At 37.2% G+C, this 22,753-nt stretch overlaps 1 protein-coding gene across 1 annotated transcript in view; it reads left to right on the top strand.

The window, feature by feature from the left end:
• The window catches only part of FGD4 (FYVE, RhoGEF and PH domain containing 4), a 311,611-nt gene that overhangs the window by 271,669 nt on the left and 17,189 nt on the right, over positions 1-22,753 (top strand). The window contains exons 11-15 of the mRNA XM_042781285.1: positions 2,324-2,496; positions 5,784-5,814; positions 6,022-6,114; positions 6,609-6,734; positions 21,927-22,067. Coding sequence (XP_042637219.1) covers positions 2,324-2,496; positions 5,784-5,814; positions 6,022-6,114; positions 6,609-6,734; positions 21,927-22,067 — 564 coding nt within the window. The remainder of the gene's footprint in view (positions 1-2,323; positions 2,497-5,783; positions 5,815-6,021; positions 6,115-6,608; positions 6,735-21,926; positions 22,068-22,753) is intronic.

Raw genomic sequence — 22,753 nt, 5'->3', positions numbered from 1 at the left:
GGGAGTTTTTGGGGGGAGATAGAAATGTTCTGGAATTATATAGTGGTGATGACTGCGTAATTTATGACTCTGCTAAAAGTCGTGAATTATACACTTTAAAAGGAGCTCTGGTAGTGCAGTTGTTAAGCTTCTGGTTGCTAACCAAAAGGTCAGTGGTTTGAATCCACCAGCCACTCTGGAGGAGAAGGATGTGGAAGTCTGCTTCTGTAAAGATTATAGCCTTGGAAACTTTACAGGGCAGTTCTACTCTGTCTATAAGGTCACTATAAACTGGAGTTGACTCAATGGCTGTGGGCTTTTGTGTACTTTAAAAGGGTAAACAATAATAATTAAAAAAAATTGTTTATAGATATACCCAAATTAACTATAAAAATCCTCATTGGAGCTAAATAGAATTATTTCACCTTTCACAGATAGTACAGAGAGCTCAATATAAACCGAGTATAAAAGTATTTTATATTCAGTGATGTCAGTGTTCTGAGCTCTGGTCTATTCTGAGCAGAATCTCCAAAAGACAGTGTCTTCTCTTTGTCTGCCTTACCTTTAGGTACTTGGTTCACTTTCCTTTCCCTTTTCTTCGTTAATGTTACAGTTTCTGTAGTTCAGTGTTTAGCTCTGTGTCTAACCAATTGTCGTAGTTTGCTTTTCATATTGAAAATTATTCTGGAAATAATTTTAGGGTGAATAGCTTAAGACAGCCAAATTAAGCAGCTATTTGAAAGACAAATGGCATATGCCTTGGGGGAATACAGCAATAGTAGCTTTGAAGAAAGGAGTCATCTTGTTCAAGTTATAAGCTATCAAACACATCATCATGCCAGTGCCTCCCACGAGAACAGAGTCACATGTCAAAAATTTTAGGAAAGCCACATTCATCTTTTAAAGACCATCTTAGAAGCATTTCCTGTGTCCTCTTCATTCTTTTTACTCTGCTGCCTTTGGTATTGTATTTGTCCCAGAATCTCTCTTCTCTACTATACACTTTTATTCCCATGGAGTCTTGTTTCTTTTATATGTAGAAACTTCAGAGTACCTTTTTTTTACTTTCCTATCTCTCTAGGAAAAAAATAGGGGCAGTTTTCTATTTTATTTATACTCTGGAAACATTATATTTGTTTGGAAGGCAAATTATGCTTAGTACCCGATCAGCTTTCAGCTTTCTACTAATGATCTTCATGTGTTTGCATATTTGCTTGCCTCCATACCATACTTTTTTTTTTCTTTTTGTATTCATGTAGGGCACTCTGTTCACTCTAAATAACTATACCTGACATCTGAAAATGGGGAAAAAAAATAAAAATATATAAAAAAATGATTCCACTAGAGTGACCCAAGTGTCTGTATTTTTGACATACAATTTTTTTTTCTTATTTAAGCTTTGAACACAGATAAGGCACTGGAAATTTCAGCAATATACTATTATTTTTTAAAGTAAATTTTAATGAAATTGTCACTGGGGAAAACATAAAATTGATAAATCCATAAAATATATTTCATATCCTTTTATATTATCAAATGTGGAACTAAAATTTATGACACTGGTTACAGGAAGTTACAAAATGATATACAAAAAAAAAAACTGGTGAGAAATTTACTTTAAGAATGAGCACAAGTGTGGACAATATCACATAAACATGTTGGACTATTTTAAATATCCATTGGTATTTCATGGCAGTGTGGTGCTGAACAGAGGGCCTGGCCTCAAATCACAAAGTGAAATGATATGGCCTTGTTGAATTTAAGCACTTACCAAAGCACTATTCTAAACATTTCACGTTTGTTCCTTCACTTAATGCTCTAAACAACTACACATAATGATCCTGACTCGAGAGAATATACAACTCATCAGAAGTAGAGTGAGGTCCTGAATGCTTACAGTCTGGCCTCCAAGTACGCCTACTGATAGTACTGTGCTGATCTTGGCCACAGGCTTTACCTTTTTTCTATAGGTTCTGGTGTACCTACCCCACATTATAATGAAATGCGAACTAATAGTTTGGTGATTTTTTTTTCAACTCAACATTAAACACCCTGGTAAAAACTAATTGCTAAATATTATTTTCCTCTAACAGCTATTTTTCACTTTCCCCATAAGATACACAATTACAAATTCTGGTGTTTAAAATAGTACAAGAACTAACAAAGGGGAAACTTTGTTTAAAAATTTAAGAATATACTGATTTTGATACAAGCATCATGGAACTGTTGTAAAATCTTGAAAGTAGTATCATATACCTTTGAAATTCCTTGGAATTTATGTCCAGAGATACTTTTAGTATTAATCTTTGTTTCTGTCTTTATTTTCCTGTTTACCTCTTTGCAGTTCAACAACATGTTGCTGTACTGTGTGCCTAGATTCAGCTTGGTGAGTTCTAAATTCACAGTTCGAACTAGGGTTGGCATCGATGGAATGAAAATAGTAGAAACTCACAATGAAGAATATCCACACACTTTCCAGGTGTCTGGAAAAGAAAGAACACTGGAACTGCAGGCCAGGTAAGAGACTCACTCCTGTCACACAGCTTTCTGAAAGCATCAGAATATATCAGAGGGTAGAAGGGTTCTGAGGGTTTTTCTGGGAATCTGTTTGGAGGTACATGGAGAGATGAGAGATGTGAGCTCTTGAAAGTCAAGGATCTGGTCTTCCTCTCTTCTGATTCTTTTCCAGTACCTATAGTATTTTTTGCAGACAGTAAGCAAAAATTGAATTGAATTTTGGTATTTACAAGGTACTCAGTGAATCCCACCAGCCATTCCTCGAAAGGAAGGTTGGGCAATCCTACTTCTGTAGTGATACTGCCTCAGAAACCCAAGGAGGGGTCGTTATGAGTCAGATTTGACTCGACGGCACATAACAACAACAGTGAATCAAGCATTTTGAGACTTGCAGGAAAAGGTTTTGTTCTAATCCTTCCTCCCTTAAAGCCCTCTTTTTGGCCCACAAATATTTTATTCACGCTTATTATTCCATGCTAAATGTTGGAGTCATAACAATGTCCTTTAGAGGTTCTGCATTCAAGGGACTTAGTGGCAATCTGATGGAGCGAACAAGAAGGGCTATGCAGAGCTTGGGCAGCCTATGGTAACTAGGACTTCTGGAGGGAGTGATTCTTCTTTATTTGCATTCTTAAATGCATCATTGAGTAGAGGAGAATGAGATGGAATTCCAGGTAATAACTTCCTGTTTGGAAAAAAGAAAACATGAGAACCATAGCATTAGAGCATAGCTACCTTATACATGAACCTCTGGAAGATAATTAGAATGCTATCAGGTACTAAAATATCTGTTTTGAAGATATTTCAATGGTAGTTTAGGATTCATTTGTCCTATAACATCATGATGCAACTTTGGATACTTCTGAAGGCCACAGATCAGAAGATTGATTAAGCACCAGTCTCTACTGTAATGGTGCTGAAACCCCAGAACCCTTAGAAAGTCAGAGAGCCTTTCTGTTCTGTTGTACCAGTAGCATGTGCTTCTGGCTACTCAAGTGAATCCACCATAGCTATAGTACTTAGTTACTGCCTAAGGGCTTAAACTTGAGATTATAAAAAGAAAATTATTTTAGCAGGAATCATGATTTCTGGAAGGGCACTTGACTGCTCACCAGAAGACTGGCGGTTCAAACCCACCAGCCACACCTCGGAAACCCAAGGAGGGGTCGCTATGAGTCAGGGCCGACTCGACAGCAAACAACAACACCCTACATCAGGGGGTGGAGGGATTTAGATCCCAGCCACTCCAACCCAAATGAAAAATGAATGAAGCTGTACTAGAGGCTCCTAATATGAGACCTCACTCAACTAATATGAGACCCACTCTGATTAACCTTCAGTTGTTGGTTCACTGAGTTAGTGACCCTGACAACTAGGGGCACTCAGCAGTAGTTCTGATCATCATAGAAATCCTCACTGCAGAAGGACACAGGTACTGCTGGCTTGGAATTTCAGCCTACTTTCTTTCAAACCTGTGTGTGAACAGCAAGGGAGACTCTAAGGACTTTGCAGCAATTTGGAATATTTTCTCTCCAAGATGAGGCTGATTAGTGAGAAATTTTCCTAAGTACACACAGTCCTTGTTTTGTATACTTCTGATGTACAGTATTGAATGCATTCTAATTAATATTAGAAACAGTCATTTTTAATTTTTAAGATTTTCAATATCATCATATAATTGTAAATATAACTAAAGCATGAAAATAAAGGGAAAATTTAAGTTGGTATATGCCATCGAGTCAGACCTGACTCATAGCAACCCCTCTTTGGGTTTCTGAGGCAGTATCACTACGGAAGTAGATTGCCCAACCTGCCTTCCGAGGAGTGACTGGTGGGTTTGAACCAGACTTCTTTAGGCACTCTGTTACCAGAGATCTTAAGTAATTATTTTTAATCTAGTCTATCATGACTCTCTCAAGAATGGAGACAAACACTGAAGGTCCTAGAAAGAATGTCAGAGGGATTATATCGAACCAAAAATTGGTTGTATTTGGAGTTGTTTAAAGAGAATTTCCTTCTGAAGCCAACTGGGGGAAAAAAAAAAGGTTCTGCTTTTCTTGCTGAGGTTATGAGTCATCTTCAAGATTGACCTCTTACACATACACATAAGCTTCCTCTTCCACATTCAAACAAATAAAAAAACTGTTCATTCAATTTTAAATTGCTAAATAGAAATAAGTAAATTAAAGAGAAAAAAAAAAAGTCTGCCATAACTAAAAAAGCTAAAACAAGAAAGCATTTCAAGTATGTCAAGTTTCTTTGTCTGCATGTAAAATGCTAGCAGCAGTTAGCAAATAATTATGCTCCCAGGTTCTTGGTCCAGGAGCCCCAGGTGGACAATAAGCATAGTCTCCCACTGGCAGGCACAGCCTCCAGCAGCATTCTTGGCACATCATGGAGCTCAATAATAAATTTGTTAGAGAGATGGATGGTATCCAGTGGCAAACCTCCAGCCACACTCATGCATATTTTAGAATTGTGGGAACAAGTCATGTGATATTCAGGCTGGAAGTCAAACAGAGCTCAGTCTTTAAAAACTCCTTCAGTTTGATTATCTTTCCCAGCCCAGAGTCCATCCACTAAAGGAGATGTTTCAAATACTATATATGACAGCTATGTAAGATATATGTAAGATATAAGCTACTTGAAAGGAAGATGAAATAAAGAAAATTTACCTCAACAGGAAAATAAAGGATTTGCCTGAAGTCAAGAAAATTTTTTCCCAAAGGAGAATTATTAAAAACTGGGTTCCATTAAGGAGCTCTGGTAGCTTAGTGCTTAAGGCATTTGACTGTTAACCAGAAGGCTGGCAGTTCAAACCCACCAGCCACACCTCAGAAACCCAAGGAGGGGTCACTGCTGACTTGATGGCAGTGCGTTGCATTGTTATTTGCTGTGGAGTCAGACCCAACTCATAGCAACCCCTCCTTGGGTTTCCAAGTTAGTATCACTAGATGTTTATATAATTCTAGATGTACATTATATTGCATATCTAATATAAATAACTAGATAATTATTGTTAATGTCAGGTCACTACATTGATGGATACTAAAATTGACTCTCCCACCAAAAATTGTGGGCACCAAAGGGAATAGATAGTCTAAAACTCTTTTAAAGAAGAATGTATTTGTTCAATTGCCAGAGGTTCTGTTTAATTTTAATTATACCTCCTTCTTTTGGAAAGTTGGAAAAACATCAAAGCATAGATCATTCACCAGTTGTAACCCATTAATGTTCTCTGCATTTATTTTAAAGCTTACCTTTTTTGTTTTTGTTTGTTTGTTTAGTTCTGAGCAAGATAAAGAAGAGTGGATCAAGGTAAACATGATTTCAATCTTCCTTTTTTGTAACCTCTTTATGTGTACACAAATATGCACACATTGTATTTGCTTAATATGTAGTCAACACAACAAGTTCATTTAATCTTCAAGGCGATTCTCATCATAGATATTTGCTTAATAAAGTTTTTTCATTTGTTTGCATTTGATATTTTAAAGTCTGCTTTGAATTTAATTTCTATTTTAGGCCCTTCAAGAGACTATTGATGCTTTCCATCAAAGGCATGAAACCTTCAGAAATGCAATTGCAAAGGATAATGACATTCAGTCAGAGGTTTCTGTAAGTTGAATTAAATTAACTTTAAACTCTTTTATCTCTTTATAGTTGCAAAAGATTTATCTAATCATTTTATTATCCAACCTTTTACCCTTTGAGATCCCAGACTGGTTGTTTAGACAGAATCTCATTTCTTCTTAGATGAATGATAGTGAATGCTTTTTCAGACACTTAAACTAGTTTGACTAAACCATTTTTTATTTATTTGTTTCCATGGGTCTTGAGTTTCAGAACATGGTTTGGGCAGTGTTGCTAAAGGGCATTTTAAAAACCAAGTTCCAGTTCTCACTGCTGTTGAGTCAGACCCAACTCACCTTGGGTTTCTGAGGCGGTATCGTATCATTACAGAAATAGATTGCCCAATCTTCCTTCTGAGGAGTGGCTGGTGAGTTTGAACCGCCAGCCTTCTGGTTAGCAGTCACATGCTTCTTTATAGGCACTATGCCACCAGACGAATGAAAATCTTTACTTAAATTTAGTCTCCTTCTCTTTTTTAGACTGCTGAGCTAGGAAAAAGAGCCCCAAGATGGATCCGAGATAATGAAGTAACCATGTGTATGAAATGCAAAGAGCCTTTCAATGCATTGACAAGGAGAAGGCATCATTGTCGAGCATGTGGACATGTAAGTGAGATGCTTGGTTATTATTGGTTATTAAGGTGTCTAATAGCTGGCTATATAAGTGATATAATATCAATTTGGAAGACAAAGAGTCATTTGATAAATCCCTTAATACATTTATTTTAGTGCCAACTATGTGCTAAAAGCACTGTGCTGGGCTCAGGAAAAAATAGACCAATGTCAAGCAAATAAGAATTTTAAATTATTATAGATGGAATAAGGGAGCAATTAAGAAACTGAAATGAAAAATAATGGTAATAGAGGATTTAGAACCAAAATTAGTAAGAAAAAGGAAGGCCTTTCAAAGAAATTGATACTAAACTGTGATTTATAAAAGGTAAGAAAGAGCATTCCAGGTAGCAAAAGCTTATAGGCCACAAACCTTGAGGTAGGAAAGAACTTGGTCTGTCTGGAAAGCTACCAGAGCATAATGAGTAAGGGGGAAGAGTGGCATAAGAAGTGGTTAGAAAGATAATTAACCAAAGGAGTTGATGTCTTTGTCTTTGAGAAGACAGGTTGAAATGGAACCCGTTGTACATGTAGGTAGGTTTTTGTTTTGGTGGTAAAAGTATAGTATGTAAGCGTATAGGTCCAATGGCATCTGTAGTTTCAATGAAGTATGGTACAGTATCATTAGCTGGAAGGAAAAAGGACCAAGTGTGAAAAAGTCACCTCTGTGTGGGGAAAAATAAGCCTACCAAAGACACAAAGGTGGATTGTTCATTAGAGGTTTCTGGTTATAAAATTATTCTCTGACAAGATTTAGCAACTCAGAAGGCAAATAACAGGGTGCATCCAGAGGAACTATAATTAGAAAAATAATGTGAGAGAGTTGAAGGTATTTGCATGTGGGAGAGGTAATAATAAGGGACATCTAGACTGGATGAGGGGAAGACAAAAAAAGCCTAGGCAGTAGGGTTAATAATAAAGTGGTGGGGTCAATGGATGAGAGTATCTGTAAATTCTAAAGTGAACTGAAAATTCTAAAGTGAACTGAAAATTCTAAAGTGAACTGAAAATACGAGAGATGGGTGGTTGAACTTGATGTAGCACCATGGTCACAGTCTTACTAGACTCATGTCACATACTTGTGACCATGATGAGAATGGATAGCTAAAGTAGACTGGGTGAGAAGGACATTGGCAATAGAGAACTGAGAAATCAGAGTTGGCAGATTATTCATGTGACTGTTGAAGTCACCAGGCATTGGGGTAGAGGAGAGGAGAGAAATCCAGTAGTTACAAATTGCTGAGTAAATGGGGAGGTGAGTAGAGCTAGGTGATGTTGGGCATAAAAGGTACCAGCATAATTTGAAGGCAAGATAAGTCATTGGGGGAAAAAACAATAATAGGATTTAATAGGATTTAATCACACAGCTTTTAGTACCAAGGTTCTCAGAGCTGACAGAGAAAGCACTTTGAGGATGTAGAAGAGTTTGATTATAGAGCGAGGGTTTAAAGGAGAGAGATAGTGGAGGATTGAACAAGGGGAAGAGGAGCTTTGGTAGCCATATGGTTAAGTTCTTGGCTGCTGAGAGGACAGAAGTTAAAATGCACACAGCAACTCTGCAAGAAAAAGAATGGTGAGATACTTCCATAAAGATTGTTATCAGTTCTGACTCATAGTGACCCTGTACACAATAGAACAAAAACTGACTAAAATCTTCACAATTATTGCTATGCTTGAGCCCATTGTTTGTTGCAGCCACTATGTCAGTCCTTCTTTTTGATGGTCTTCCTTTTTTGCTGCCCTCTCTCTACTTACTTTATCATCAAGCATAATGTCCTTCTCCAGGGACTGGTCCCTCCTAGTAACACATCCAAAGCAAGTGAGATGAAATCTCACCATCCTTGCTTCTGATTATACTTCTTTTATACTTCTTCTAAGACAGATGTGTTTATACCATGAACTGCCAGAAAAACATTTAATATTCTTTGCCAACATTCAAGGGCATTAGTTGTTCTTCTGTCTTCCTTATTTATTCATCTTCATTATTCATCTTCATCTGTATGAGGAAATAGAAAATATCACGGCTTGGGAAACGTGCAGCTTAGTCCTCAGTGTCATCTTCGCTTTTGAACACTTCAAAGGTCTTTTGCAGCAGATTGGCCAGTGCCATATGGCATTGATTCTTGACTGCTCCTTCCCTGGTCATTGATAAATGAAATCCTTGACAACGTCAATCTTTTCTCCATTTATCATGATGTTGCTTTTTCATGTAGTCGTAGTTGTAACTTTGTCTTCTGTTTCTTGAGGCATAATCCCATATTGATGGGTGTAGTCTTAGCAAGAAACGTTGTGTCATCTGCCTATTTCACAAGTTGTTAATGAGACTTTCTTCAATCTTGATGCTGCATTCTTGATGCTGCATTGTTCTTTGTATCTTCATATAGTCCAGTTTCTATAGTCCAGTTTCTCAGGTTATTTGCTCAGCATACAGATTGAATAAGTGTGGTGAAAGGATACAACCTTGATGCAGTCCCTTCCTGAGTACAATTAACTGTGCTGGAATTCCCATTCTTTGCTTTCAGCAATGATACCCCTTGTTCGACATCCTCTTCTGAGTCCAGCTTGAATTTCTATTTCTAGAAGTTTCCTGTCACTATGCCACTGCAACCATTTTTGGATTATCTTCAGCAAAATGTTACATTAATTATATTCAATAATTTCCACATTCTGTTGGATAACCTTTCTTTGGAATGGGCACAAATATTGATCTCTTCTATAGTTGGCAAGGTAGCTGTCTTCCAAATTTCTTGGCATAGACAACTGAGCATTTCCTGTGTTGCATCCTTTCATTGAAACATCTCAATTAGTATTCTGTCAATTCCTGGAGCCTTGTTTTTGGCTAATGCCATCACTGTAGCTTGGATTTACTTCTTTCAATACCATTGGTTCCTGATTATATATGTTTCCTCCTAAAATAGTGGAAAGTCAGCTAATTCTTAATTCTAATTCTTTTTGGTACAGTGACTATGTATACCTTACATCTTCTTTTGAGGCTTCCTGCATCATTCAATATTTTGCCCACAGAATCCAGAATCCTTCAGTAAGTATTGCAATTTGAGGCTTGAAGTTTTCCTGCAGTTCTTTCAGCTTAAATACTGAGAATATTCTTCCCTTTTGGTTTTCTAACTCCAGGTCTTTGCATATTTCATTATGATACTTTCATTCAGCTCTTCTACGTAATCATTTCTTCCATTCACTTTAAGTACTCTGCACTACATTCAAAAAAAGAAAAAAAAAAGTTCAGAGTCTCTTCTGACATCCATTTTTATCTTCAGTTATTACTGTTCAATATATTAAATCTATTCTTGAGAGATGGTCTCTAAATTCAGATGTGATATACTCAAGTTGTACTTTGGCTTCAACTTTCATAGAAGCAAATTATGGTCAGATCCATAGTTAGCATCGAACTTCTCCATCCCCTTTCCACAGAGGTCGTCGATTTGATTCCTGTGTACTCAGTCTGGTGAGGTCCACGTGTGTAGTTATCAGTCTTACAAAATTCTATTATGCAATCTATCACCAAGGATATCTTTTCCAATTATATTACATGTTTGATCAATTTCAGATTGCAGAAATTGGTAAAAATATCTTCAACTTTTGCCTAGTAGTTGGTGTGCAAATTGGAATAACAGTCATATTAACTGGTGTTCCTTGTAAGTATATGTGACAATGAATGCAATGCTATTCCTCTTTAATTTGTTATTGATGGTATAGTAGACCATATGTATATCTGATTCAAAACAGCTAATACTGCCTAGCTAGAGTAAGAAGGGGAAATAAAATGCATCCAAGTTGGCAAAAAAATAAATAAAACTATCTCTATAAGATCATATTAAATAAAATCATATATAGAAAATGTCAGACTCAGTAAAAAAAAATTACTAGAACTAATTGATAGTTTCAGCAAAGTGGCAAGGTACAAGATGAAAAAAATCAGTTGGATTCCTCTATCTACACTGAGAACTCAGAGAAGGAAATAACATTTACAATAACTCCTCAAAAGATGAAGTACTTAGGAACAAACCTAACTAGACACACAAGAAACCTATATAAATGGAAGACTTCACATTGTGAATATGCCAATACTGCTCAAAGCAATCTATAGATATTATAGATATAATGTAATCCAGATTCCACCGTCATCTTTCTTTAAAGATATGGAAAGGTACCCCAGATAAGTAAAGCACTACTAAAGAACAACAAAGTAGGAGGCCTCATACTCCCCAATCTCAAAACCTACTAAAAACCTACTATACAGCCATAGTAGTCAAAACAGCCTGGTACAGTATAATAGGCACACAGACTGATGGAACAGAATTGGAACGTAGAAGTAAATCCGTCCACCTGTAGACAGCTGAGCTTTGACAAAGGGCCAAAACTCATTAACTAGGGAAGAGATAGTCTTTTTAAAAAATTAAAAAATGTTGCTGGCAAAACTGGATATCCATTTGCAGATAAATGAAACAGGACCCACATTGCACACAAAAATGAATCTAAAACACTATTTTTTCTTTGATGATCTTTTACAGTTTTAGGTATTTATGCCCAGAATTAGGGCTCCCTAAGTTTGTAACTAAAAATGCACAAACATCAAAAACAAACATCAAAAGACAAAATAGATGACTTGTTAAGTGCCATCGAGTCATCTCATGGCGAACCTATGCACAGCAGAACAAAACACTGCCTGGTCCTGAGCCAGCTCCACTCAAGCCCATCACTGCTGCCACTGTGTTAATCCACCTCGTTGAGAGCCTTCCCTTCTTCCTTCTTTTGTCAACCCTCCACCTTACCAAGCATGACATCTGACATCCTTATCCAGGGAAAGGTCCGTACTACAACATGACCAAAGTAGGTGAGACATTCTCACCTGCAAGGAGCATTCTGGCTGCACTTTCTCCAGGACAGACCTGTTAGTTCTTTTAGCAGTCCATGGTACTTTTAGCATTCTTCACCAACACCACAGCTCAAAAGCATCAACTCTTCTTTGGTCTTCCTTATTCACTGTCCAGCTTTCACATCCATATGAGGCAATTGAAAATACCATGGCTTGTGTCAGGTGCACCTTAGTCCTCAAGGAGACATCTTTGCTCCTCAGCACTTGAAAGAGGTCCTTTGCATTGCAGACTATTTGCCCAGTGCTATATGTCATCTGATGACCTGACTGCTGCTTCCATTGGCATCAATTGTAGAACCAAGCAATGTGAAGTCTTTGACAACCTCAATCTTTTCTGCATTTATCATGATGCTGCTTATAGGTCCAGTTGTGAGGATTTTTGTTTTATTTATATTGAGGTGTAATCCATTCTGTATTCTTCAATCTTCATCAGTAAGTACTTCAACTTATCCTCACTTTCAGCAAGCAAAGTTGTGTTGTCAATGATTCTTCCTCCAATATTGATGCCACATTCTTCTTCATATAGTCCAGCTTCTCGGATTATTTGCTCAGCATACAGATTGAATAAGTATGGGGAAAGGATACAACCCTGATGCCCTTCCTTCTTGATTTTAAACCATGCAGTGTCCCCTTTTTCAGTTTGAATGACAGCCTCCTGGTCTATGTACAGGTTCCTTATGAGTTCAATTAAGTGTTCTGGAATTCCCATTCTTCTCAATGTTATCCACAGTTAGTTGTGATCCACACAATCAAATGCTTTTGTGTAGTCAATAAAACACATTTAAACATCTTTCTGGTATTCTTTGCTTTGAGCCAAGATCAATCTGGTGTCAGCAATGATATCCCTTGTTCCACGTCCTCTTCTGAATCCAGTTTGCACCTCTGGAAGTTCTCTGTTGATATATTGCTGCAACCATCTTTGAATTATTTTCAGTAAGATCTTACTTGTGTGTGATATTAATGATATTGTTCGATAATTTCCACATTCTGTAGGATCACCTTTCTTTGGAATGGGTACAAATATGGATCTCTTCCAGTCAGTTGGCCTGGTAGCTGTCTTGCACATCTCTTGGAATACCCAAGTGAGTGCCTCCAGCAGGGCATCCATAAATTCCTGGAGCCTTGTTCCTCGCCAATTCCCTTAGTACAGCTTTGACTTCTTCCTTCACTACCATGGGTTCTTGATCATATGCCACCTCCTGATCCTGAAATGGATGGACATAGACCAGTTCTTTTTGTTATGGTGACTCTGTTGTGTATTCCTTCCATCTTCTTTTGATGCTTCCTGCATTATTCAGTATTTTGCCCACAGAACCTTTCAATACTGCAACTCAAGGCTTAAATTTTTCCTCAGTTCTTTCAGCTTGAGAAATATGCCAAGCATGTTCTTCCCTTTTCATTTTTTAACTCGGTCTTTGCACATTTCATTGTAGTAATTGGCTTTGTCTGCTCTAGCTGCTCTTTGAAATCTTCTGTTCAATTCCTTTATCTTGTCATTTCTTCCATTTGCATTAGCTACTCTCTGCTCAAAGGCAAGTTACAGAGTCTCTTCTGACATCCATTATCATATTTTGGCTCTCATGGACTTGTTTTAATTGTCTTCAAGTTGAACTTGCATATGAGCAGTTGATGGTCTGTTCCACAATCAGCTCCTGGCCTGGTTTTGGCTGAAAATATTAAACTTTTCCATTGCCTCTTGGCAAAGATACAGTCAGTCTGATTCCTGTGTACTGTACTCCATGTGGTGAAGTCCACATGTACAGCCACTGTTAGTATTGTTGAAAAAAAAGGTACTTGCAATGAATAAGTCTTTGGTCTTGCAAAATTCTATCATGTGATCTCCAGCAGCATTTCTGTCACCAAGGCCAAATTTTCCAGCTACCAGTGATTCTTCTTTATTTCCAACTTTTGCATTCTAATCACCAGTGATAAGCAAGACATCTTGATTGCATGTTTGGTCAATTGTCAATTTCAGACTGCAGAATTTGATAAAATTCTTCAATTTCCTCATCTTTGGCTTTGGTGGTTGGTGCATAAACTTGAATAATAGTCATATTAATGGGTCTTCCTTGTAGGCATCACTGACAGCATTGTACTTCAGGACAGATATTGAAACATCCTTTTTGAGGATGAATCCATGCCATTCCTCTTCAATTTGTCATTCCCAGCATCATGTGGTTGTCTGATTCAGAATGGCCAAAACTGGTCCATTTCAGCTCACTAATGTGCAGGATATCAATCTTTGTGTTCCATTTCATTTTTGACAACTTCCAATATTCCAATATACTTTGTACAATCCATGTTCTGATTATTACTGGATGTTTGCAGCTGATTCTCCTTGAGTAGTGATATAAAGGTCCTGAAAGACTTACTTTATCATTAAGGTTGGTTCTACTCTAATGAGGCAGCTCTTACCCAGTCCTATTTTGAGTGCTTTCCAACCCAAGGGGCTAGTCTTCCTGCACTGTTTCAGACAGTGTTTCTCTGCTATTCATAAGGTTTTCCCTGGCCAATTTTTGAGAAGTGGATGGCCACCTCCTTAGTCTGTAAGCTGTGTTGAAACCTACACACCATGTACAACTCTGTGCTCCCTGGCTGCTCCTGGTGCCTCCCTCTCCAGGGGTCTTGGGGCCTTGCCTCCCACCTCTTTTTAACTGGATATTGTGCTGCTCCTAGATGGCTAGGACCTCTTAAAAATTAGATACTTATACATATCACATCAAAGGAGTAAGAAGAGAACCCACAGACTGGCCCCACTGCCACAGAATTTTAGAAAACTTCAAGGAAAAGACAAATAATCCCATTTTAAAATTGCTGAAGTGTCTCTTCATGCCTTCTACCTAAGGAGACATTCAAGCAGCCAACAAAACACATGAAGAAATGGTCAAGATTATTAGCCATTAGGGAGATGCAATATAAAATGATAATATGAGAGAGGCAGAGACAAGATGGTTTCCTGCTAACAAATTCCACTGAATCCCTCTATAATAGAAAACCAGAAGATCAGAGTGAAACAAATACAAATAATGATCCTGGAATCCTGAGCATCTAATGAGAAGATAAAGTATTAGAGTGAGTACAGATAGGAAAGGAAGTAGAAGAACTCACTCCAAATAAACTCCAAACCTGACCCATCGTTGTTGGGTAGATTCCAACTCATAGCAATCCTTTTGGGACAAAGTGGGTCTTTGTGGAAGAGGACTGCCTTGTCTTTCCCCTGTAGGACAATTGGTAGGTTTAAGCTGCTAGGGCTCTGATTGACAGCTGAATGCCACCCTCAGCAAACCATTCCAGACAGACAGATCCATCCAGGGGCTGCTGCTATTTCTTATCATTCCTCCATCATTGGCTAATCACAAGATACATGCACAGCCTTTTCTCTCTTGGAGGTGTTTAGTCACACCAGGCTCCTTTCCCCTACCCAGGTGCATGCTCCAGGGATCAGCAGATTCTGCCATAACTCCTTGCTTTGCTTGCAGGGCTTCTGGCTGACCATAACTAGAAAAGTCTCTCCTATCTTTTTCTCTCTTGCATCTATTCTTCTTCTTGGTATTCTTCTTCTTGGTTTTCCTTCTGCCCCATCCAATGAGAGGAAGATCTTAACTCTCCAGTCATATCTCATACACCAAAGGAACACCACCAAGAGATAATGCCTGCTCATCCCACATCCCAACTGCAGCTGCTCCTTACAAGAGACAGCACATCTGTACCTACATTCCCACCAATCCAGAGAAAGACAGCTGGGGAGTAACCCAGTGCTGCCAAGCTAACAACCAAGGAAGCATATGTGCCCCACATGTCCAGATATAGCAAAACAAATCAGCACATAACCAATAAAGACAACAACTTTAAAAATCTCAAGAAAGAACAAGTAATAGAATTATCTGACAAAGAATTCAACAGAAGCAAGGAAAAGACAGACAATACCCTTATTATCATTATTGTGCTTTAGGTACATTTGGTTTCACTCCCCAGTTACCCATCCCCAACCCTAACCCACTCTCCTCCCCTGCATTTCCTCTGTGTGAACATTGCCCCTCTGGTGCCTTGTGGTCAATTGCTCCAAGGGATGCATCTCCATTGAGTATGTGGGTGCACCACCCTGGGTTGAGTGGTCTGCATGTACACATTATTTATTTACCATTGGGGAAAGAGCCAGCCCCTGGGTGTGAGTTTTATTCCAGGCCTGAAGTGTATCCTAAGGCCATAGTATTGGGGGTCCCACCAATACTATGGTGGTAAATCTGGTCATTATTGTTTTTGTATTTTGTTCCACATTTTTCCTCACACTCTATCCAGGATTGCCAGTTTTGATCCTTTCCTGAGTGGTTGGCATTGGTAGCCGGGCACCATCTAGTTCTTCTGGTCTCAGGATCCATCATGTCCTAGGGCTGATTACTTCCAAATGTCTTTTTTTTTTTGCACTCTTCTTCACCTCCAATGATAGGAGACCATTAGCTGCATCTTAGATGGCCACTTGAAAGATTTTAAGATCCCAGTGGCTACTCACCAATGTAGGTTGTGGAACAAGATTTTTATGTATTTTATGGTGTCCCCTGATACTATGGTCCTGAGTCGGTAGATCCGTTGAATCTCTCTCCCAGTGTCTGGCTGTCTGTGAAGGATTGCTCCATGAAAACGATAATACCCTTGAAGAATTCAGGAAAATAAAACACTATCAAATGAGCAAAATGACAAAGTAAATAGACAATTAGAAATCCAGAAAATGAACACTAAAAATTACAGAGATAGATATTACATTGGAAGGACAAAAGAGTAGACTCAAACTTGCTGAATGAAGAATGCATTTCCCATGTAGAAGACAAATGCCTTGACATTAGTTTGTATGAGGAAAAATCAGGACAAAGAATGAAGAAGACCTAAGAGTTACATGGGATGACATCAAAAGAAATAACATATGCCTGATTGGAATTCCAGAACAAGAGGAGGGAGAAGAAAGGAAAAAAAAAAAAGAAAACAGAGAAAATTTTCAAAGAAAGAGTTCCTAGCAGAAAACTTGCCTAATAAAAACTTGCCTAATAAAAACTTGCCTAATATTATGAAAGACAAAAAGATACCCATCCAAGAAGCTCAATGAACCCCATGTAGGATAGACTCCAAAAGAAAGTCACCAAGACATATAATCAAACTTCCCAAAATAAGAATCTTGAGAGCAGCTCAGGAGAAATGTATCCAGCCAAACTGTCCCTCAAATATGAGGGTAAAATTAAGACATTGCCAGGCAGAGAGGAATTAAGGGAATTTGTAGAGACCAGACCAATCCTATAAGAAATGCTAAAGGTAGTTCTTCCAACAGAAAAGCAACAATGAAAGAAAACAAATTAAGATCAAGACTTATGACAACAACATTAAACCAAATCGAGGGACTAAGTGGTATAATAACAAAACTTCCAAATGGTGAGGAAGTCAGGACCTTGTCTATATAGAACAGACTGTTTCAAACTTAGGGAGATAAGAATTTATCTCTTTTCAATTCGCAAACTTAGGGAGATAAGAATTTATCTCTTTTCAATTCGATTAATGGGATTTATCTCCCAAAGAAAAGTTAATAAACCTTCTAACCAAACTAAGAAAGAAGAAAATAACAAGGATTTAGTAAACACAAAATCAATGAACTGAGCCCAGAAAAATATTTGGAACAAAGAAACCTCTAAACGCAATAAAAAAGAATGTCAGCAATACGTTCATATCTATCATTAATTACACTTAATGTGAATGGATTAAATGCACCGGTCAAGAGAGTGGCAGATTGGATAATAAAAGAAAACCCATCAATATGGTTCCTACAAGAGACCTACCTTAAGCACAAAGATAAAGGTATCAGGTTATGACAACCAAAAAAGAGTAGGCATGGCAAAATTAGTTCAAGATAAAAATCAGCATAAGGGAGAAAGAAGGCTATTATATGATGTTACATAAAGCAAACATTAATTGAATTGAAAAGAGAAAAAGACAATTATACAATATAGTAAGAGACTTTAACACACCACTTTCAATGTCAATGAAATAATAACTAGGAAAAAAAAATCAGTCAACCAGCTTGACCTCATAGAGAAATACAGAGCACACATTCTTTCTTAGTGCACATGGATCATTCTCCAGAATAAACCTTATGTTAGGACACAAAAGAAACCTCAATAAATTTAAAATTGTAGGAATACTACAAAAACACTATAAAATTAGAAATCAGTAATAGGAAGACCAAGGAAGAAAAATCAAATACATGGAAAATGAGCAACACATTGCTTAAGAACCACTGGGTAACAGAAGAAATAAAATCCAAAATCCTAGAATCAAGGGGGATTGGTGCAGGAAATCCAGGATAGAGTGGGAGAAAAATGTGAAACAACAACTTTCCTAACCTGTGAAGTTATGTCTTCCAGCCAAAAAATAGACAGGCATAAGGGGTGAACAGTTACATCAGGTAGATACACAACTTGGAGAGATCAATCATGGCAGAATAGAAGGGCAGTGTTTGCTCAGGGAGACAGTTGTTGGGGTAGGGAGTGCATGGGAGGGAAAAGGTAACTACAGGGAGGAAGTGGGCTGTTTACATGTGGAGAATTGCAGTCAATGTCATGAGACAAAATGTGTATGAACTGCTGTATGGAAAATCAATTTGCTCTGTAAACTTTTACTCAAATAACAATTATTTTAAAAAAGAAAAAGTCCTAGAAATGAATAAGAATGAAAACACAACATACCAAAACTTTTAGAACACAGCAAAAGCAGTACTCAGAGGTCAATTTATAGCAGTAAATGCACACATCAAAAAAAAGAGAACCAAAATCACAACAACTCCAACAATTTAGAAAAAGAGCAATAAAAGTAGCCTGTAAAGATCAAAGCAGAACTAAATGAAACAGAAAAAAATCAATAAAACCACTTGTAAAATTTACTAAGGAAAAGAAGATGCAAATAACAAGAATAAATGGGTGGCATCACAACAGAATTAACTGAAATAAAAAGGAAAATAACAATACTATGAAAAACTGTACTCCAACAAATTCAAAAACTCTAGAAGAAATGGACACATTTCTAACAAGACCTACCTAAACTAATACAGACAAAGAAAAGTTGAACAGACCAATAACAACAACAAAAAAAACTCTCCACAAAAAAAGTCCTGGCTCAAATGGCTCCACTGGAGAATTCTATCAAACATTCAGAGAAAAACTGACATCTATCCTACTCAAAGGATTCCAGAGCATACAAAAGGATGGAATATTCCCAAAATCATTCTATGGAAGCAAGCATAACCCTGACATCAAAACCAAATAATGAAACCAAACTCCCAACTCACTGCCTTTGAATCAATTCTGACTTTTAGCAACCCACATTAGGTTTCTGAGGGGTAAATCTTTACAGAAGTAGACTGCTCTATCTTCCTTCTGCAGAGCAGCTGGTGGGTTTGAACTACCAGCGTAGAGATTAGCAGTCAAATACCTTAGGCACTGTGCCACCAGAGCTCCTAAAGCAGGTAAAGACAGCACTAAAAAGGAAAACTACAGACCAATATCTCATGAACATAGATGCAAAAATCCTCAACAAAAAAATCATAACCAATAAAATCCAACACTCATTCTTGATAAAAATTCTCAGAAAAATAGGAATAAAAGGGACATTATTCAATATAATAAAGGGCAGATATGCAAAATCAACAGCCAAAATTACTCTCTATGGAGAGATTTAAAGCATTCCCCTTGCAAACAAGAGCCAGACAAGGATGCCTTCTATCACACTCCTATTCAACATTGCTATTCAAGATTGCATTGGAAGTTCTAGTCAGTACAATAAGAAAAATGAAAAGTATCCAAATTGTTAAAGAAGTAAAACTATTTGTTTGCCATTCTCACATTTTTTTCCCAATATTTCTTATGTAGTTTTAGAATATCTATCTGAAGAACCTTTGAGGGGTCAAAACATTAGTTGTTGTTTCTACTACTTCAAGTTCATATTTCTTTGATACTTAATTATCCTCCTTTCAAAGATTTTAATAATTTTAATACAATGACTCGGTCTCTAGTTCATTCCTCACCTTTCCTCAAGCCCCAGGTACAGTCTCTGAACCTTAAGCACTGCTCCCAAGACCCCAAATGCACTCTAAACTTTGCATTTGCTTTATTCATTTATCATTTCAATTTTAGCTCACTTACCTATTGTTTGTTTTTTGGACCTTAGTTATTCCTCTTTCTTTCATGTAAGCAAGTAAAGCATCAACATACTTGCTGTGCTTTATGCAGGAGCTCAGGTGGCACAGTGCCTAAGGCACTTGCCTGCTAACCAGATGGCTGGCGGTTCAAACCCACCAGCCACTCCTCGGAAGGAAGGTTGGGCAATCTACTTCCATAGTGATACTGCCTCGGAAACCCAAGGAGGGGTCGCTATGAATCAGGTCCAACTTGACAGCACATTAACAATAACAAATTGCATTATAGCAAAAGGACCTCTCAGAGTATCTATCTAGGCTGCATACAACATAGAGACAAAAACACTTCTAATAATGGTCACATGTTTCATTTTATGGCAGTTACATAGCCTTTCTATATCCTCAATATTTGTATAAAAACTTAACAGTTTTTCTATTTGGTATGTTTCTTTCCTGCTTTAGAAAGTTAGTCCCTGTTATTTTTGAGATTTTCTTCAAATTCCTTACCCAAAAATTTTTCTGAGAAAGTTCATAATGTTTAAAAGTAATGCTACATATAAACATAATTTGACCAAGGTTTCATGGATGAATTGAGTTTCATATGGAAAGACTGATGAGGAACAAAACAAGAAATGAAGCTAGAAAATGATGGGTAGGAGCAGGTCTGGGAGTTCTTTGTAAGCCAAATGATACACTTTCTCCCAAAAGCAGTGAATAAGCATTCAGTGGCTTTGTATGTTTTAGTAAAACAATTCTTATTGTTAGTTCTTTTCTCACTTATACTGTAGATTTATTTACTAATACTTAGTTTTGACTAAGCTATTTTGTAATCAAAATTAATGATTAGCATATTTTTTCTCAGGGTAAGACTTTTTTAATCCATCATTGAGTTTGCTTGAAATGATTTTGATCCTAGCATACTTGCCTCAGATAAACAAAAGTGTCTTCATGTAGATTATAAAAATAAGCAAATTATTATTTAATGATTTTGAAGATGCAGACATGAAAAATTCCATCCACTAATAAACAACATCCATTTGCATGGTATCGCTCATTCATTGGCATTCTATGAATATTGTGTGCCTGGTGAGCAAAATATACAAGAACAGTCTCAAGCCTAGTGAGGGAGACAAACATTAATCAAATAATCATACAAGTATATAATTAAAACTGTAATCAGTGCTGTGAAAGAAAGAACAGAGAATGTTAGCAACACAGTGACAAGGGACATGCTCCATATTGGAAGTCAGAGGAGTCTTCCTGAGGAAGTAAAAGTTGAACCAACAGCCAAAGGATGAGCAAGAATTACTCACTAAAGGCAGAGATGCATGGCACTTTAAGGAGCAAGATGGGGCCAATGTGACTGCAGGGACAGAGTACATGGAAGAGGGGCAGAACAAAAAATTTGTTCTTTATCCAACCAAGATCAAAGGGAAAACTTTGCATGATTTTAAATAGAAGAGGAACAAATCAGATTAGCATTTTTAAGAAAGCATCTGGCTGCTGCAAGAGTGGAGGTCAGTAAGAATGCCACAAGGAGACCAGTTGGGAGGCTATGATAGTAGTCCAAACTAGGACACTGATAGCTTGGACTTGGGCGATTACAGGAAGATGTAAAAAGGGATATATATAGACTGAGGATATATTTAAGAGATTAAAATCAGCAGTACATTGTAATATGGTGACTCTGTGGGGTGAGTAGAGGGAGGCGTCAGGGATGACTTCTAAGTTTCTGACTTGTCATCACTGGTTAGAAAGCTGTGCTGTTTCCTGCAATGGGGGGCAGGATGGGAGAAATGAGGGAGGTGGAGTGAAATAAGAGAGAGCTGACTGACAGCAAGGATGATCATGAGTTCATTTGGGGAGGATGTTGGGGAAACATCCAGAGGTGTAAAGAATAAGAGCCTCTCCTACTTGTAGAAATGAGGGAGAGAAGATGAGTTACACTTGCAGAACCTATCACAACACACATTCCTAATGTTTATGGGGATCTTCTTAGTGTAATGAAAATCTTCCTTTTACATTTAATTTTTTTTCATTATTATTTGTAACTGATTATTATTTAACATTTATTAATTTTTAAATATGATTATTCACCTTTCATTACCCTTTTTAATTTAAGGTGGTTTGTTGGAAGTGTTCTGATTACAAAGCTCAACTTGAGTACGATGGTGGTAAATTGAGCAAAGTTTGTAAAGACTGCTATCAAATAATAAGTGGATTCACAGACAGTGAAGAAAAGAAAAGGAAGGGAATTCTAGAGGTATGAAAGAAACATTAAATATTGGCTGTCTGTTAGATTTTTATACAAGGAACTTTGGATTCTCTTTTAGCTCTGAATATTAAAAAAAAGTCTTTTTATTATTTCTCTTTGTATTTAATAATTTAGGTAACAATTAATTCATACTTTTGTTCTTTATTGCTGACTTTGGGATCCTATATGGTTATAGAAGCAGAGGCTATGTTAAATTGACATGCACTTGAAAATGAAAATATGTTGGAGAAAGTAGCTATAGCTAAGTATTAGAGCATTGATTGGCATCTCTTCTAGTGTCCCCACTAGTATTTTCTCTCTGTAGGTGTAGGCCAGCTTTTTATCAAATATCATCACCATAACTGCAAAACCACTGCATAAAAATGTTTGGATTTAGATTAAAGTTATTTTTTATTATCTGGAAAACTTCTAACTTACTGCATTGAGACCACCATCAAATACCTAATGACAGCAATCTGACAACTGCATTGAAATAGTATTGCTTTACCACGTGAATTTTAGAATAAGTTTAGATCCTCAAGCCTAGGGACTGTAAAGCAGCCGGTGTCTGAAATGAATTTGTCAATCTAAGATATTAAGACTATATGGAGTAAATTATGTAATAAAATTATGTAATAAAAACATAAGTGCAAAGACAGTCTGGTAAGTCTTTGAAGAATTGGCTCATGATCAAA

The sequence above is a fragment of the Orycteropus afer genome, unplaced genomic scaffold (assembly GCF_000298275.1).
Source record: "Orycteropus afer afer isolate SDZICR_OR568_19922 unplaced genomic scaffold, OryAfe1.0 scaffold00100, whole genome shotgun sequence".
NCBI lineage: Eukaryota > Metazoa > Chordata > Mammalia > Tubulidentata > Orycteropodidae > Orycteropus > Orycteropus afer.
The sequence above is the reverse complement of the archived record's forward strand: the minus strand, read 5'-3'. Positions and strand labels throughout refer to the sequence as shown.